Source organism: Cygnus olor, chromosome 10, assembly GCF_009769625.2.
Source record: "Cygnus olor isolate bCygOlo1 chromosome 10, bCygOlo1.pri.v2, whole genome shotgun sequence".
NCBI lineage: Eukaryota > Metazoa > Chordata > Aves > Anseriformes > Anatidae > Cygnus > Cygnus olor.
In genome coordinates, this window is record NC_049178.1 from 7,446,097 (window position 1) to 7,464,116 (window position 18,020).

The following is an 18,020-nucleotide window of genomic DNA, read 5'->3' on the forward strand; positions in this document are numbered from 1 at the left end:
GGTGGGTATAGTACCTCTTCTAGTACATGAACACTCTTGTGCCGCATTGATAGAAGAGACTTTCAGTTGATTAAGTACTGAAGTGAATTCTTGAAGTCAGTGATTTATTGATATTTTAAAGTGGGAAAAACTAGAGTAGGCTGAAGAGTGGGATAGGGTCTAAAATACTGCAGAGAGGCTACTGCACAATAGCACCTATCTTTCTCTTTCCTGTGGACTTGGATAATTTCTTGTGTAACTTTCCTTAATACGGAATTTTCCTTATTCTTGGAGACTTACAGCTCTAAGCTCGTGAAAAGTTTGGATTGATTGGCATCACACTGACGTTTTCATCTAGTAGTAAACACCGTCCAAAAATCAACAGTAGTACTCTGGAAATTATTTATTTCAATAATAAAAGGCTGGCAAAGCTCTGTTTCTGTTCACTGTGTTTTCCTTGATACGCCACCAAATTTGCCACTTCTGGTGGCAACTACATTGTGCAACCATCTACAAAGTAGTACCTGGTTGTTGGGCAGAAGCCACCAGACCTTTGACGCTGTGCTAGCTTCAGCTACAGATAAAAAGACTTTGTAATCTTAGACTTAGTCTGTATAATTAGCTCACTAGCGTATTAAATACTTGGTGTAGTATCTTCACTCCCTAGTAAGCCCCACTTCTCATATATACAGCAGAGAACATACGATACCTTAATTAGTGTCTACAGGAAGAGCCATAGTTTGAGACACCTCTTTTGTAACAGTAAAATACTGTGCCCGTTAAAAGTGCCTGGGTAGCTTCACCTTGAAGGATACAGAGGGTATATAGAAGGTTGATGGACAAGAAGCTTAGCTCAAATAAATATTTGAATTTCACGTTTCTGAAGTTGTCTCTAATTTCTTGCTTTAGTAAACGTTGGTGTTCCTGGCCTGATAATCTGTGTTATCAGGAGGAGGTTTTAATGGAGTGCCATATCTACTTTCAAAATCGGTAATAGTAGAGAATCTAATATTGAAGCTTTTAGGTACCTCTTCCATTACTCACATTTGTTTGTTCTAACATCTCTAATTTCATAACAAACTAAAATTTTCTTCTAAAATAGATACATCACTGTGGGGGAAAGCTTATAAAAGGGCTGACTTCATCGAAACACACTCTAGCCACAATGAGTGTTCGATTCTCGGCAACATCAATGAAGGTAAGCATGAGTTCCTAATTCTGGTGTATGTTTAAAGCCCATGCAGAAGTAGTGTGTGGGTTGTGGAAATAACCATTTGGAGTCCATGTGCTTTCTATGTTTGCTGCAGGTTCAGCTTTTAAAACCACGGAACTTGAAAGAATTGTCTAACCTTTCAAAATCTCAACTTTTAACACATGGAGGGAGTGTTTACAGGTGTTTCTTCAGAAGGACTTTTGTGGTGGTTTTATGAGAGTGCGTGTTTATTATTCATGCAGAACTGAACGCTCGCCTCTTGTTCTTTTCTGTGCTTTGATTTGGCAAGGGATACCTAGTAGCATAATTTTCAGTCGTTATTGTTTCTCACAGTCTCCAATTTGGATCATCTACTAATGCTGCCATTCCCTCCCTGTAGATCCAAAATAATTCCTGACCTAATCAACTCATATTTTAAGACCTATAATTTTAATCTAGATGATTATAAAGCTTAGAAGCCTTCCTTACTTAAGGCTTCGCTGGACCATTTTCAAAATGGTTAGTTTTCATTGCAGATGTAAACATTTTACTGTGCTCATCTTAAATAGGAAATCCTGGTCCCAGAGGCCTCAGAGTTTGATCAGTGGGAGCCAGAGGGTGCGTCTTCAAGTTGTCCAGTGACTGCAGTTATTCCAACTTGGAGAACTTTAACAACTTTGGATATGAGTCACAATAACATCTCTCAAATTGATGATTCAGTGGTAAGAAACTTCTCATTTTTGAAAAAGAAAAAAAGTATGACTGGTCTTCTGTAGCACATTACAGAGCAAGGATTTTGCATTTGCTTTTGTAACTTCTTTCAGTTGCACCTACTGTTATTTAATGCTGATTTAGCTACCCTAGTTAATGCTTAGGAAAATTTCATTTAATACTTTATTTTCTTTGCTAAAGAAAATCTTATCATTCTGAGCTCAGTAAGCAACACTTGAATGAGTACTGAGTTTCTGAACCATTTTTACTGTTTGCATTGGCCTTGGACACTTTTAAAACAAAACACCTCTTGGGCTCAACTTGTGTTATCAGAGCTGAAGCTTCCCACATATTTAAACTTGTGGTTTGCTGGTAGCCTTCTTAACACCAAAACAGTATGAAGAGCATGGAAATGGTGTGAAGTATGTTTTGAAAGTCCCTTAATTTTAAGTTTCATAAATCAGCTATTAAGTTAAAAAAAAAAAAAGCTTTCATCAGAAGAGTGTCAAATATGAGCATAGCTTTTTTTACTTGTACTACTCCTGTGAAGTAGGAGTAGTTATATCTGTAACTTAACTAGAGGTCATGAACCAGGAGTGCAGTTTACTTATTCAAGACTTTTGTGACTTTTATTTTTTTGATTTTTCGTAAGAGCCAGTTTCAACTCTTTTCTTGCACTGTGCCATAACCAGTGCTTTTGGAAAGCAAAAGCTGAGACACAGGCTGTCCATGTGATGATAGCATTCTTTTTCCTTGTCAGCTGATAGTAAAGCAAGTCTTGCCTGATTTATAAGCTAAAATGCATTTTTAGCAAGGCATTTTTTATCTTGTAGAAATTAATTCCGAAGATTGAATTCCTGGACTTGAGTCACAATGGAGTGTCACTAGTAGAAAACTTACAGGTAAATGATACTTTTGATGGTCAGTTTTTCTTTTCAGGCTGCTTGGGACTTTAGAGCACAGAATTGTTTAATTCAGAATTCTGTTGCTCATTTTGTTATGGGAAATAATTCAAGTCCAAATTGCTTATCCTTCATAACATCCAAGTGTGCTTTTAATGGTGCATTTTTTCCTTGCTCTGGATACTTTCATTTCTTTACCAATATTGACACACAATATTAGTTCTTTACATTCACTGCCAGCTTTATCTCTGGGTCCAAAATGCAATGGAGGGGGTTCCCTTTTTACAAGTCTAAGACTGTCCAGCATGAGCAAGCCATAATGCAGTGTCTCTGATATCGTTTATTTTTAACGTATTGGTGTGACATGGATTTTCTGTGCTTTTATAGCATCTTTATAACCTGGTTCACCTGGACTTATCCTACAACAAGCTTACATCACTAGAAGGTGTTCACACAAAACTGGGAAACATCAAAACTCTGAATTTAGCAGGAAATCAGTTGGAAAGGCTGTGTGGTCTTAACAAACTCTACTCGTTAGTCAACTTGGATCTCAGCAACAACACAATAGAACAGGTAACTGTTGATTTTTCAGCATTATACTGAACTGTGCTTTGGAACAATAGAAATGTCTTTTAGTGGGAGAAACTGAAAATAAATGCAGCTGCAATGACTTTTCCTATTACTGCGTGTATGTAATTTATGCAAGAAATAGTCTGTATGCTGATTTTCATTTATCTGCTTTGTATTCATGCATCTATTCATAATCTTTCAGATTGATGAAGTAAAAAATATAGGAAGCCTCCCATGCTTAGAAAAAGTGGTCTTATCCAGCAATCCACTGAGCATCATCCCCGATTACCGGACCAAAGTACTTGCTCAGTTTGGGGACAGGGCCTCAGAGGTAGGTGACAATGTACCTGTTCGTTTGAAGCTGACATCTGAACAAATCTTAAAGCCTGGCGTGGAAAGTGGTGTGAATGTTCCAAAAGCTGATTTTTTTAGTGTGTTGGAAAAGGTCTTTGGAGGATCAAACAATATTAATATTCTACTACACTTCTGGATCTAAGTGAATCTTTACCCTGTCTTCGTTGGATTCAAAAATAGTATGTTAATATTGAGCAGTTGTGCTAGAAGAGTGTTGAAGCAGCTTACCAGCTGTTTCTGAGTTTGTTAAATCCTTGTCACCTTAGAGCAAGGTCGAATGTGATAAATGTTTTGCCTGTAAGGTTAGTAAGATGCACATAGCTTGCATTAAGCTAAGATTATTGTTAATTATTATAAGAAAACAAATTGTAGAGCTGCCTCACTTTTCAATGTTTAGGTATTTTTTCATTATTTTCAGGTGTGTTTGGATAACATTGTTACCACAGAAAAGGAACTAGACACTGTAGAAGTACTGAAAGCTATTCAAAAAGCAAAGGAAGTAAAGTACAAACTGAGCAACTCTGATAAAAAGGTGAGTTTGGTGCTGAGAGGAGTAGGATGTGCTGCTTTATGACACTAAGCTTATAAGAAGCCTTCTACAAATTAGGTCTAAGTGGAATTCATTAAACTTTCCTCCAGCTTTTGAGCTTTTATACTTTCTTTGCTCGTGCTTTTATGTGGTTATGGACTTTTAATGTTGTCTCTTTCCTATTTAGTTTTCAGTGTGATTTCAGTAACTATCAGATTTATCACTTATCACAAAATTATCACTTTTTGTGCTGGCTTGAGAGAGAAAGTGGGAGGAAAAGACAGGATTACTTAATGGTGTGCACGGTGAATATGCAGTTGACCATAAGTTGTATTACATCTTATACAAGTAGAGATATTGCAGGGGTATAATCTTACTGCTTGTGCTGATGAGTACTAAAATGACTTTCCCAAATGTTGTTCTTGTGGATATTTAACAGTGGTGAAGAATGAAGAATCTGAATCCTCCTTGAATTCTCACATGTCTGCATGCTGTGTAGCTAGTCAATCTTGTTTTGGTATTACAAATCATTAACAGAACCTGTTCTGTCCTTGCAGTGTAGAAATTCTGTTTTTATTCTGCTATGGTTTATGAAAATTGATGTTGACTTTGTCAGAAAGTACAGTGATCAAAATGACTTTATGAATTCTTAGTGAAACTCCACTAAGAATGTGAAAACAAACTTCAGTGGATGTGACAGGAGGTGGAAAAAAAGCTGGCACTAACTTTCCTTTTACTAAAATTGAAAAAGCTTATGTAGACTTATTTTTAGTTCAGGATCTAATGTCCTGTATACTTAGTTTTTTCTTTAATCACTGCATACTTTCTTTATTAGATCAGTGAGGACTCCAGGCTCACTGCTGCCAGCTCCAAATCAAACTGTTCTTCTCTTACTGTTCGTCCTTCCTCTCCCTCTCTGCCTCGTCCTGTCAGCTCCAGCCAAGGTAATCATGTATGTATCGTGCTGCTGGGCTGAGCCTCTTGGTTCTGCTTTTTTAAGCTGCATTGATATACATGAATATTATGTGCATGGATATAGGTCTTAAAACAAAATAAAGCAGAAAGACTCAGATGCGTTGTCTTAAGTTGGAAGTTGTGTGCGAATCAGCAAAACTGGCCTGTTGTTCACAGGAGTGCTAGTTAACTGTACAGGAATTGTGGGCACAGGACTTGTAACTGCATCATCCTGCATAAACCGCCAGCAGGGAGGATTACAGATCTTGTCTCAGTTTAGATGCATATCCTAGCTTCCTAATGGAAAACTGACGTGTATAGACATGTTGTAAAATTGCTTATCAGTCTGTTCTTGCTCTGCAAAATGTGAGCTGAAGTGGCATTGTTTATTTGCAAGAGCTTCATTTCAGTCAAACTTGGGGGAAGATAGTAAAAGGAGATGGCAGGAGATAGAAAAAGGAAGACAGTTGTGGGATCAGTGTTCATGGTGAGCCTGTGGTTTCAGCACATCCATAGCAGCACCTGCTAACCTTACCTGAAAATTATTTTTGTTGTCTCTTTCAAAAAAGAGTGCCTGTTGCATTAGGACCTTAGAAGAATGGCCACGTGTCTTTTGCAGAAGCCTGTGACTTCTTACTGAGAAGACTTTGGGGGTCTTTTGCCTGGCTGACAACTTTAAAGTGCAGCAGGACATGAATAGTGGGAGAAGAGTTAATTAAAAGAGAAGGGAATATATTCTCAGTAAGTGTCTCAGCGGACGCTTGCTTTTTCCTGTAATTCTGTTGGATTGGTGAGTGGGAGAGAACCATGCCTGAAAAGCTTGGTCTTTGGAGGAAAAAAAATAATTGCTGTGATTTCTGCAGTCAGTTTTTTAGTTCATTCTACAAAAATGAAATTATTTTGGCAACATCTGATTTAAGGACAAATAACTTGTAACAGATGCTGGTTTAGTTGCTACTTATGTACTTCATTTGCCTTTGTGACCATTCTAGGCAACTTCTTTCATCTGCAGATAAAATGCTGCCAGCTTTTCCAAAACATGTGCAAGAAGTATTTAGTTTCCTTTGCATATATATTAAAGTCAATTGCTGTTGGACTAGATGATTATTGAAGGTCCCTTCCAACTGAACTATTCTATTCAATGCTTGCTTTAAAGTATTAAGTATTTAAGTTAGAGGACTGAGGCAGTTCGACCTGCAGTTTTACACAGAGCTAGCTGTAAAAATGTATGCTAGCAACAACTGTAACTTTCAAAATTATTGGTCCATAGTCCTTTTCTATTATGGTAAATGTTTAAGAGCAAATGAGTCTAGGGGGAGAAAAACGGGTCTTCCTTCCCAAAGTACTTGAATTTTTTTAGAAAGACTGGTGTAAGATTTAATGTTTAGTTACTGCAGTATTTTTTCATGAGGTTCCTTTAGTAAAATCATAGAGAAGGCTGCTTAAGGGGTAGGAAAATAAAAGAGGACTAGGGCAAGCTGTTTTTCATCTTTAGTAACAGGAATTTTTATCGTTTAGCTGTCAAGGGTTGTTTTCAAAACTGACTTTGAGAAATCTGTTTAAGAATTTTGAAATATGCTGGGCAATTAGTTTTACTGTTAGACCTTAAATCATGAATAATGGAATTAATTTCCTGATATGCTATTTCTATGAATTGTTTTCTCTGCAGTTTTTCCACATGCCATCTGTTTCCGTAACATATTATTCAAATTAAATGTCACTGGCAAATGGCTTATGGAAAAAGATGAAATATTTATATAGGAAACAGAAAACCAAAAATAATGTTGTCATGTTCTGTTTTTCCTGTCAATCTGAATTTCCTTATTGCTAATGTAGTGTTTTGTTCAAGTAATAAATACCTTCTGTGTTTCCTCTGACTATGAGAAGGTTTGATGTAATCTGCTAAATTTGACTGTCAGTCCGGAAAGGTACATGCAGGAGTTTTCATGCTCAGGCTAGAAACATATCCAATCTAATTCTGTTGGTTTTATTTGCTCATTTATATACTCGAACTGGCTAGCTCAGTAGTAATACTGAAAATGGATTCTCTGCGTTGCTTCAGTGCAACTATCACAGGCAAAAAATGTCAAATGTCCATGAGAGTGTTCCCTTATATCCTCTCATGATAAGTTTTATTGATACTCAGCTTTGAACCCTTCAGAAAGATTCTGAATAAGGTGGGCTAATTTTCTTGAGTGGCGTTTAAGGGACCAGGTTTGTCTGACTTTCTGAGCAATTGACACAGATAACTACGCTTGTTTACGTGAAGCCTGTGGAAACTTGAAAAAATGCTGAAAAATTGCCAAAGAGTGCTTTGCTGCTGTTTTTGCCAGCCAGGTGATAGTCTGTTAAAAATAAGGGTTACTTTTAGCAAAATTGACGAGTTCTGTTAAAACGAAGGGTGATTCTTACACCAGAAGTTGAGGTTTAAATTGTTAGCTTGAAAAAGGAATTTCATCCGTTTTAATGCAACTTTCAATACAGTTAAGGACATGTCTGCGCAATTCAACTAAGATTCTACCTGATTTTCTTTTGTCTTGGCTCATTTAGCTTTAATGATTTATTATCAGACCTTGATTGTACAGTTTTAATTCCACTTGTTTGGCAGATAGACATCAATTTTGGTTTTATTGCAGTAGTTTTAAGAGCAGTTTCTATTTGTTCTAGAAATAATTTGTGAAGAAACAGTCCTAGCTAGCAGTTCTTTGCAATCCAGTGGATCGACTCCTACAGACCATACAGTTCCCCAGAGATGCTTTGAAATACCAGATTCCAGATGTAAAAATCAGGTAATTGCAGTTCTTATGTTTATTTTATGGTATTTTGAAAAGCTTTTTTGCAAACTTTCCTGATCTTAAACTTTTGTTATCAAAGTAATCTGTAGCACAGCTATATTGATTTTTTTTTTCAGAGTTGCTATAATTGAAAAAGGAGGTGGGCCTAAACAGTGTGAAGTTGCTGGTCCACCTTATAAATTAAATATATAATCACACTTCACAAGATTTGCAGAGAATTGGTGTCACTGTCATGACTTTGGCATGTTGACCCAGTATTAGTATCATGTTAACATTTAATATCCACTTGCTCTGTGCAAGACTTATATTGTGCAAGACAATATCAACTTGCAGGAGGAGATTTTCTTGCTAGTCTTGTTAGTATTGCTGGAGAACCTTCTCCATAGGTAATGGCCTTAATTTGTCTCCTTCAAACTCCTGCTGTTGTTGTTAGTTTTTGAATTATGATTTCATTTGTTATAAGTATTAGAAGTATTTGTTCATATGCATGGCTTCAGGGAATGAGACAGCAAGACTGGGGGGAGTGTTTTCCTTTGTCACCAATGTAGTTGGTCTTTAAGTTCCTTCACCTTTTTTCCTCACTTCATAGACTATTTTAGCACACTACAAATATATATTCAAGTACTATGGGTCTAAGGTTGGATCTGTTCTCAAGTCAGTAATGGTCCATTCTTTTCTTACCTTAATTGAGTATCTAACCTAAAGTAAACAAGGGAGTGTTTTAGGATCCTCAGAGGAGATCTGTTCAGCTGCCCTTGAGTACAACAATCAGGACTTCACAGCAAGTTGCTTTAAAAAGCTGGCACTGGCATTAGTTTTGCTCTTCATGTGTGCTGAAGCCTGGCAGCAGCCATAAGTAGTTGGTAGCTTCCTGATGTTTTCTTCTCTTCCTTAGGCACCTGCCTCTCTATTGGACTCATGCGAAGAGTATGGAAGAGGTGGTTATAAGTGGTAAGCTAGATATAAAAGTTCTGGTTTATATCCTTGTTAGCTTTTGGATAACAGCAGTAGATACTGCTTTTTTAAAACTTGGCCTGTGGGGCAAAACTATTTTTCATTGTGTGCTGTACCTGTTTTTGAACCAAAAGTGATTACATTATGTAAAGTGTTTTTAACCTTTGAACTCTGGAATGTATTTGGTAGTTTCAAAAATAGCAATAGCTGTATTGTAAAGTGCTTTAACTTGTAGGGATATGCTTATACAAGGTGGGAAATAAAGGATGAGTAAGCATTTTAGTCCTTTCTATAAAATTGTACGTTACCAGCCTTAGAAACTAATGGCTGTGTGCAGTGCAAGGATGTTCTACAAATTACACTGACTTAACTGAAGTAGCAAAGAGTAAGCCTCAAATTCTGATGAGCAGTGCCATGAAATGTAGATCATTGTAGCTGGTTTTAAACTTGCTTGTACTTACTGTGGCTTATTGTCTCTTTTGAAGTTTGGATCATTCAGAGGAAGAACACTGTGCCGTGCCTGACCCCTGTAACACCATCATCTTGCCTTTCAGTTGCATGTCATACACTGCCACAAACGAGGATTTTATCCAGCACCTTTCTGCCTTGATAGTTCAGACTGTGCAGAGATCACCCCACTCCTTTACAGAGAATAAAGGAAGTCCTCTGTGTGATTCCAGAACCACAGGCAAAGAAGATGGATATTTTGAAATGGGACTTCATGAAGGAGATCAGACTTTTGAGTTCAACACAACTTCAGATACTCAATCATCTGACAGCACAGCAGTGAAGAGCGTTGACATAGTCAAAATTCTCTGGAGTTTCTCTATTCACATTCATAAGGGACTCAGACAGTTTGCTTCCTGTTTGGTTTTGACTGATGATCTGCTAGCTGTGTTTGAGATTCTTCCTCAGGAACTGAGAGGAAATTGCCAGCATATCCCCTCTGCCTTGAAATTAATGCTATGTTTTCCATATACTGATATAGCAGAATTTGGATTTTTCATGCCAGAAATCTGTTTAGCAGTGAAGCTGAAAAACAGTGATAACTGCTTGCTTGTTGTTTCAGACTCCCAGAATCTTCAAGATTTTTATTCCTGTTTGCACACATGTTCTCAACACTGCACATCAGCGTTACTAAGCTCCACAATATACTGTGGAAATGCAAACCTCCAAGAGTTTCTTTGTCAGCTTATGGAATTGAATTGCATTTCATCAGAGGATGTGGAGATAAAAGGTTGTTTCCTAACATACCTCGTTTACGGGAGCAAAACCAATGTTCAGAAAACCTTGCATCATCCAGAGCCAGCTGGCAATAACAAAGCATGGTCAAAAAATGTTTTGTGTTCAGCACTTTATTCTTCAATGTACAAGTCTTCTGACCAGGGCCCCTGTGTGTTCCATCCCTGTTGGGTGTTTCTAACACCCCAGCATTTGTACATAGTCAAAGTGGATTTCAGTTTACTGCCAAGTAAATGGGTAGGCACAGAAGACTTGAGAAGTGTTCTTATGCTGAATAGGATTCCGTTAGCATCAGTTGTGCTACATCCAACTCACATGTCTATTCAACAGAAGGGTTCGTTTTTGGATGGGCATGTGCTGGAGTTGCTCATTGGATACAGATTTGTTACAGCGGTGTTTGTTCTACCTCACGAGAAATTCCACTTTCTAAGAATTTACAGTCTCTTAAGGACACTCCTGCAGGATGTTAAGACTATTGTTATTTTCAAAGCTTCAAACAAACCAGATGCTGCAAGAAATCACGCTTTGGAGTCAAACAGACACGGTCAGTCAGCAAGGTAACAATTCCCATAAAAGATTTATTGCATGGTATTGAAGGTAAGGTGGCTTTGCCACTGTTTGCAGTTGTTATTGTAGTTGGTTTTGACTTGTAGACTACTTTGATTCTGCTGTTCTTTGGTATGTGTGACTGGTTATCCTGGAATGTACCTGTCAACCTTTTTTTCTTTAAATGTTCTGTGGTTACAATTTAAAATGTATTTTCTTATGGAAGGAGTCTTTGTGTTTCAGGTGCATGCAGGCTAATGCCATAACAGATAATGATGCTTAAGAGAAGTCATTTAGAGTAAACTAAGAATAGAAGTTGCCTGTTCCCAGTTGTTGAATGACTAAGTATGAATTTTTGTTGGGGGAGAGCTGTGTATTTCCTGAAATTTTGATGATGTTTTCTGGATCTCTTCTGTCTCCTAGCTTTTGCAAGCCTCATCTGACTCTGTCATCTTTATATCCATCTGAATTTCTTATGCAGAAGATTACAGAAGATAACCAGGTTCCAGTTCACCTACGTGTTTCTGCATCTCTGCAGTATGTGGCTGGGCTGAAAGGAAATGCCCTAGTCGAATTTTTCCATGGCAACATTGCAGAGGTATTACACCTAGCCTGGGTATATAAAAATATGACTGACCTTTCAGTATTAGATGATATTTAAAAAAAAAAAGTGAAAAACCTTTCCTCATCAAACTTGAAAAGCTAAGCTGAAGCAAACCTGGAAACATTTTGGTCAAAAACCTGTTTGTGCAACTGGCTTTTGAGGCCCCTGCTGCACTGATTGTGGTCCTGGCAGGCATATTTTGCCTTCAGGATCCTTGATGCAGAGCCAGAAAGTACACTAGTGTGTCTTGAAAATGACTATTCCAAGAATGTTCCTATTTTTCTTTTAAAATAATAAAATGAGAGAATCAACAGAGTGGAATTACCTCTTGTGTTGGTACCTAGCTACACTGTGTCCTGACTTTTTGGGTAATTTAGGTTCATGAATACAACACAGCATGTGCATGGCTCTAGGGACTCCAAAAACATGAGCAGATAAACCTGTAATTCAGAAATTAGGTTTATTGGCTGTGGGGAACATTAAGTTTAAAAGTACAGTTCTAACTTAAATTAATGAGGTGGCATTTGAAGTGATAAATCACTGCGTTTCTAGTAAAAATGTCATTTTAAAAGCATCTATTTCTTACTAAGCTTTTCTTATTACCGTTTTTCTTTTTTAAGTATTCTAAAGTAAGCACAATTTGTAAGTTGTACTTTTCTTTGCACTGGGAGAAGTTGATAAAAAAAAAAAGCAGGTGATTCATTTGAGAGCTCACAGCACTCATCAGGCTAGAAGCTGGAAAGATGCCTGGCTGGAACAGCAGCTGTAGTGATGAGCTGTGTTTCCATCGCTTCTATCCTTTCTTAAGGATCTTTAAATCCAAACTCAGAGTTGCATTGTGAAGGCTTGATAGGCCTGAGGTGTGGGAGGCACTGCTTATCTGTTGATAAAATTGTCTTCTGTTTGTTTTAGAAAGCATCTTGTGCACTAGTTGTTTCTTTTCTTTGTCAGGAAATGGGGAATAATTAGACCATGACAGAAAAATAATTTTCTCTTACACAAAACCAAGGCATTTTCAGTAGACAGCTATTGTAGATGTGTAGATGTGTTGTAGCAGCTAGAGGTAAACTTCTGCTCTCACTATAGCACATTCAGATGCTTCAAAAGTTTTGAAACTTTTACTAGTAATCTAAAGCTGCCTCTGAGATGATAAAGCTGTCTGAAAGGTCAAAATGTGCAAGTGATTTGTGAAATACAATTTACATCTTAGGTGGAAAATGAAGAGCTGAGGCATCTCATGTGGTCTTCAGTTCTGTTTTACAAAACTCCCAATGTGGAAGTGATGGCTTGTGTGCTTCTCTCAACAAAAGCTATTTACTTTCTGTTGGACGATTCTTTCGTTCATGCGGATGAGCATCAGTTAGGTAAGAGACCTATTAATTTTGATCCTCTGGTAAGGTTGAGCTTAATCCCCATCTGTTTGTCTTGAGTTTAACTGCCAGTTTTGGCTGATCATCCTGGTTGAGGAAGGGTGGCACAATCTGCCCTGTGCAAAGTGCTTGCATGGGGATTTTATCTTCAAAGCTGCAGGTTTGGGTTCTTGAGTCATGGCTGCTTGTCAGATAAACCCTTTTATGTGCCATCGTGTCCATGCTTCCCTCTGATGTTGTTTGATAATCCTCAGCATCACCTGGGTAGGTAAAGGCCTTTTAAGAGAGCAGAATGGTAAGTGAAGAGAATGAAACTCAGTGTGCATTCAGTTCATATGAGTGATTCGTAAACTTATCTGCTGGTCTAAATCTGCGATGCAATTCTTCAAGAAATAATGTTAACAAGGAGATATGGTGCTTGAGAAATCAACCGGTATTCCTGCCTTCTTCCTGATTTCATTCTTTGTGTGATACATTTTCTGGATATAGAAATTGCACTTATGGAAAGGAGTATCATCATTCTTTTTCTTTTGACGTTATCATATCTTCAACAGATTTTTGGAATGAAGAACACTCAGATTGCGAAAATAACTCTTTCCACCTCTCTTGTTGCTTTGTGTTAAAACTTAATGATCTGCAGTCAGTAAATGTTGGCCTGTTTGACCAATACTTCAGAATTACTGGTGAGTACATCTTATGCTTGAAGTTTTTCCAGGTCAATGTCATCTCTTTAGTCTTACTTCAGATGGATTCTTCTCTTGATTAGGGAGCTGAAAATGTTTTTTTTGCTGCTTTTTCTTAAGAGGAGTTAATGTAATGCTGATGGTGCTGTATGAGTTGGCTTGCAACATCTTGTAATTGAGGTATCTAGGAAGCTTGTAATGTCAATGAATTGGTCCCACAAGTGCTTTTAAAAATTCTTCTGTCTTGATGACAGATCGGAAAGGAATTCTAAAGACTTTCTTGTTGTTCTGAGGCTTTGGCTTGCAATGAAGTGTAAGATCAAGGTTCTGTCCACGTTGCAAAATATGTAGTTAGTTGATGGTTGACTTTGTGGATGGAAAAGGAGACTTTAGTTTCCGTAAGATGAGAATGTCAACTTAAAATTTAGTTGAAGTAACATAGGTAAAGTTTCGAGGTTGTATTACATTGTCGTAGTGTACCACTACCTGTGAGCCATATGTTTCTGTGTTCTGAAGTGTCTTTCTAATTGTCTTGTGACCTTGATGGGGAAAAATTATTGAAAATGATGTAAAGTAAGCTTACATGTAGGTAGTATACGAAGAAAGCTGAGGGCAATTTTTCTGTAAGATAAATTGTAAAATAGTCAAAGAGTTTAATTGTGTGCATCATTTTAAATCAGGAGAAATTATATTCTGTATTTTTGAGGGGTTTGTAAGAATTGTATTATACTTTCCCATGGATTTTAAGGTTTTCTGAATAATGATGCATGTTTTTGGGAGAAATAATGCTTGCAAGAAATTATTTTGGTGACAGTTGCGTGTTTGTTAAGTTATGGTAATGCCATGTACAGATGTGTGAATGGTTTATTTTCTGTATTCTATTCAGGACACTCTGCAGATCATATTGTCACTTGCCTGACAAGAGACAGTTACAACACTCATGCTTTCATGCAGCAGCTTATGGCAGTTCTGTCATTGCTTGCACGCACACCTTCACCAGAGCCAATAGATAAAGACTTCTACTCTGAATTTGGGAGTAAAAACACTGGTAAGTGGTCTTTTCTACATGGCTGGAGCTATTTAGGCTTGGTACTAAGAGCATCAGCTAAACTACTTCTTTGATACAGCAGAAACTGCATTTCCTATTTTTTGTTTAGCTCCCACTGCAAGTTTCAACCTAGAAAGACTTGTGAGTCTGTCACCAAAGGACAGTGAATATAATAAAGTCTAAAAGTTATGGATTTCCTTGCTTGGTCAGAAGAAGGAATCCTGTCATTCTGAGAGAACACAGTGAAGTGAAAACTAGACCTTTTTGAGGCACATTAAGTTCAGTTCCAATGTCAGGTTAAACATTTGTGCTTAGAATTCTGAATGTTTTATTTACAAAATAAAAGGACGTTTTCTTGAAGAATGATTATTAGTGTAACTGCTCTAAGGAGAAGGTGTGTAAGCCCAGAAAGTGCAAGGTCTGGTGAGAGTAGTCAGACCTTTTCTTAGACCAGTTGATTTACGTGGAAAAAAGCAGATAGGCTTCCTTCAGGTTTTGCTGTTTTCTATTTAAGTACTTACAGGGAGTAAGAGTCTGCAGTATTGCCTCCTGTCATTCCAGAACCTAACACTGAAGGAGAGGAATGTGCTCATCCATCAGGTGTATATAAGCAATGGAAGGGGTATAAAAGCAATTCATGTAGAAGTTTTATTTTTTGTTGTTTTTATTTTCTGTCCTTTGTCTGCTTGAAAGATGTAGGAAGCTTGTGTTCAGTGATCTGATGATGCTTTCAGTCAGTTCAGAACTAGGGAGTGGGAAGGAGGAAGCAGAGGAAATCAGCTGGTAAGAAGGTGGGTAGTCTGATACGAGAATTCAGCTGTTTCCTTCTGCCTCTTTTGCTATCAGCCTGAACTAGTTGTGAGAAAGTTGCAGAAATATAGGTAGGTTAATGCAAGAGACTTCAGTAGATATCTGCAATCCAAATAAAAATTATTCCAGTATTGTGAAGTAAAACCATACATGCATAAATGTTAACTTTAATTTTTCCAGATACAGCCAACTATCCAATATTGTTGCTTATCCTCATGCATTTAAGAAAGTATTTTATAGTACTTAAGTGGAAGTATAACAGTGTATACTTGTTCTTGTAGGAAAAATGGAGAATTATGAACTGATTCACTCAAGCAGAGTAAAATTTATTTATCCCAATGAAGAGGAGATTGGGGACCTTGCTTTTCTAGTGGCAGAGAAGATGGATGATTTGACTAATCTTCAGTCCCTCAACATCCTTCTGTATGTGTTGGCATTTCAAGTAAATCATGTTGAAGGATCTGCCCAAAACACTAGTTCGCTTCAACCTAAAACACTTATACTAACCAGCTCTGATTTGTTTCTCTTTGATGAAGATTACATCAGTTACCCACTACCTGAATTTGCTAAGGAACCACCAAAGAGAGATAAGTATCAGCTTGCAGATGGAAGACGAATCCGGGATTTAGATAGAGTCCTTATGGGTTATCAGACATATCCGCAGGCCCTTACTTTTGTGTTTGACGATGTTCAGAATCAGGATCTGATGCAGAACTTAACACTGGATCACTTTGGAGACACTGATAATGCCCCAAAGGGAAATGTTAAACAAGAAGGCAGCAGGAGCAGAGAGATCCAGTGGTACATCTTTATCCCAAGTGCAGAAAGCCGAGAGAAGTTAATTTCATTGCTTGCAAGACAGTGGGAGATACTGTGTGGTAGGGAACTGCCTTTGGAACTCACTGGGTAATTACTGCACAGCTAAGTGATTTCAGTGTCTATTATAAAGCACAGCATTTAAATAGAGCCTGTCAAATTCTGTATTTTTATTAAGGAGCTGAACTGGACTCCCTTGCTCCCTAGTGCAGTGAACGTTTAATAGTCCATACAAATATTCTGAAGTGTTAGCTAGGGATTGAACTTTTTGTAAAGTATTTTTTATGCAACAGTATATAGTGAAAAAAACTCATGAGACATCCTGGGAAACTGTATGGAAAAAATAAGGAGTCAACACTAGATATGCTGTCTTCTAGGGCTGTTAAGGTTTCTGCTGTTTTTCTGTATATATCAATCTTGATGTTCTATACAAATTCTAATGTGTAAATAATGGTAAATGCTTGTGTAAGTTCAAGTGCAATGTTCTTTGTACAAGATGTATTTTGGGTATGCTGCTAATGCTTATTATTTAATGACCTTAGTTTTACATATTTTTTTCCTTTCTGAGGCCAAATATAATTATTTGCTGCCAATTGTGAACTTAACAGTAAAATTTGAGTGACAAGCAGGTGACACTTTCACATGAGATTAGTTTGAGCATTCTTTTTTCTTAGCCTAGGGAAAAGAATTGCCTGTAAAAGTCTATTCAGAAAAGTCTGTTCAGTGTAGTCTTGAAAACGGAAATACACAACATGGCTATAAAACTGTTTTGTCAGCAAATAATTAATTTATCTCTGAACACCAAGTCTTTTGCCTATTTTGTCAATACAAATAAAGTGTAATTTGACAGTTTTCTCTTGGGCTTGTCTTTATTCAAGTATTCCTTTTGTGTTTGCAGAATACTATATGGTAGTTCAGTGGCACACTTTGTTCCTAGAGTATATTGTAAAGCATGAAATACGCAGGAAGAATAAAGAAGAAAATAATTTAGTATAGCAAATACATGCTGGTCCAGAAATAAAGCTGAGTTGTAGAAACTGAGGGTCTGCAGCTTTTAAACACAGTTTAGAGAGGGTTTACTTCAAGTCTTTTTGCTGCTCCATCAGACAGTAGGAATTTGCTTTCCAAATTGTCTTCTGTAACTTCAGATACTATTGTGCCCAGCAAGTTCTAGCCTCCTATGAAGGAAAAAAAAAAAAAACACTAAACTGCTCACTATTGTGAAGACTAACTCTGAGACTTTGAGTAACTGTTCTACTTCTGCGGGGGTTGAGAAGGGAAGGATGGTTTTGATATACATGGCCAGCTGATGCTGCTTAAAACTGATGTTCCTGTAAAAAATGTAAAGAAACTTAGGTTGGGAGATACCTAACTGTCATGCCCAGAACAGGGCTGAGTTCAAACACATTGAGGTCTTGTTCCAAACAAGTCTTGAGCATCTCCAGGAATGGCAAGTTTTTTCTGCCTCATGGCATTTAAGCTTAAAACAAAAATATTCTTGAGATTTCAGGTAACAAGACCTCCTTTAAGCTGTTAAAATATTTCCATTTGTGTCAGATATAATCCAGAAAATGGGTACAATTCCCCTTTAAGTATGGTAAGCACTAATCATATTAAGATGAATGAAATGTTCAGTAGTTTTTTAGTTATATAATACAGTATTTCCTGATTCTTATATTTAGTATCTCACCTATGGTGTGATGAGAATTGTTTATTTTCAGGGCATTTTTTTCCATTATCTTTTATATTCTGCCAAGTGAAGCATGGTCTAGACAAAGTAGGTGCAAACTGGCTTCACTGACACTAGCTCCGGTTCATTTCTGTGTTTATATATATATTTAAAAAAAAAAACCACTCTTCTGTTGTAGTAATTCAGATATTTGCTCCCCTGTTCTTTGGCCCATGTTAAAACCTGATGGAGTTATGGTGCTTTGTGCATGCACACTTCTGATCGTTAAAGT

The 18,020-nt window shown here is 37.3% G+C and overlaps 1 protein-coding gene across 3 annotated transcripts in view; it reads left to right on the forward strand.

Annotated features, from left to right (window-relative positions):
* NISCH (nischarin) overlaps positions 1-16,911 on the forward strand; it is a 29,253-nt gene extending 12,342 nt beyond the window's left edge. For 2 of the 3 annotated variants that reach the window (XM_040569243.1, XM_040569244.1), the window contains exons 7-21: positions 1,082-1,177; positions 1,741-1,893; positions 2,716-2,784; positions 3,172-3,357; positions 3,557-3,685; positions 4,127-4,240; positions 5,073-5,181; positions 7,859-7,980; positions 8,882-8,937; positions 9,426-10,739; positions 11,152-11,326; positions 12,543-12,696; positions 13,257-13,385; positions 14,272-14,433; positions 15,525-16,911. In XM_040569243.1, the coding sequence (XP_040425177.1) occupies positions 1,082-1,177; positions 1,741-1,893; positions 2,716-2,784; positions 3,172-3,357; positions 3,557-3,685; positions 4,127-4,240; positions 5,073-5,181; positions 7,859-7,980; positions 8,882-8,937; positions 9,426-10,739; positions 11,152-11,326; positions 12,543-12,696; positions 13,257-13,385; positions 14,272-14,433; positions 15,525-16,153 (3,597 nt within the window). In that variant the 3' untranslated portion in view covers positions 16,154-16,911. Of the gene's footprint in view, positions 1-1,081; positions 1,178-1,740; positions 1,894-2,715; positions 2,785-3,171; positions 3,358-3,556; positions 3,686-4,126; positions 4,241-5,072; positions 5,190-7,858; positions 7,981-8,881; positions 8,938-9,425; positions 10,740-11,151; positions 11,327-12,542; positions 12,697-13,256; positions 13,386-14,271; positions 14,434-15,524 lie in introns of those variants that run through there. The other variant, XR_005823125.1, reaches the window with a different exon arrangement.
* Positions 16,912-18,020: the final 1,109 nt, after the last annotated feature.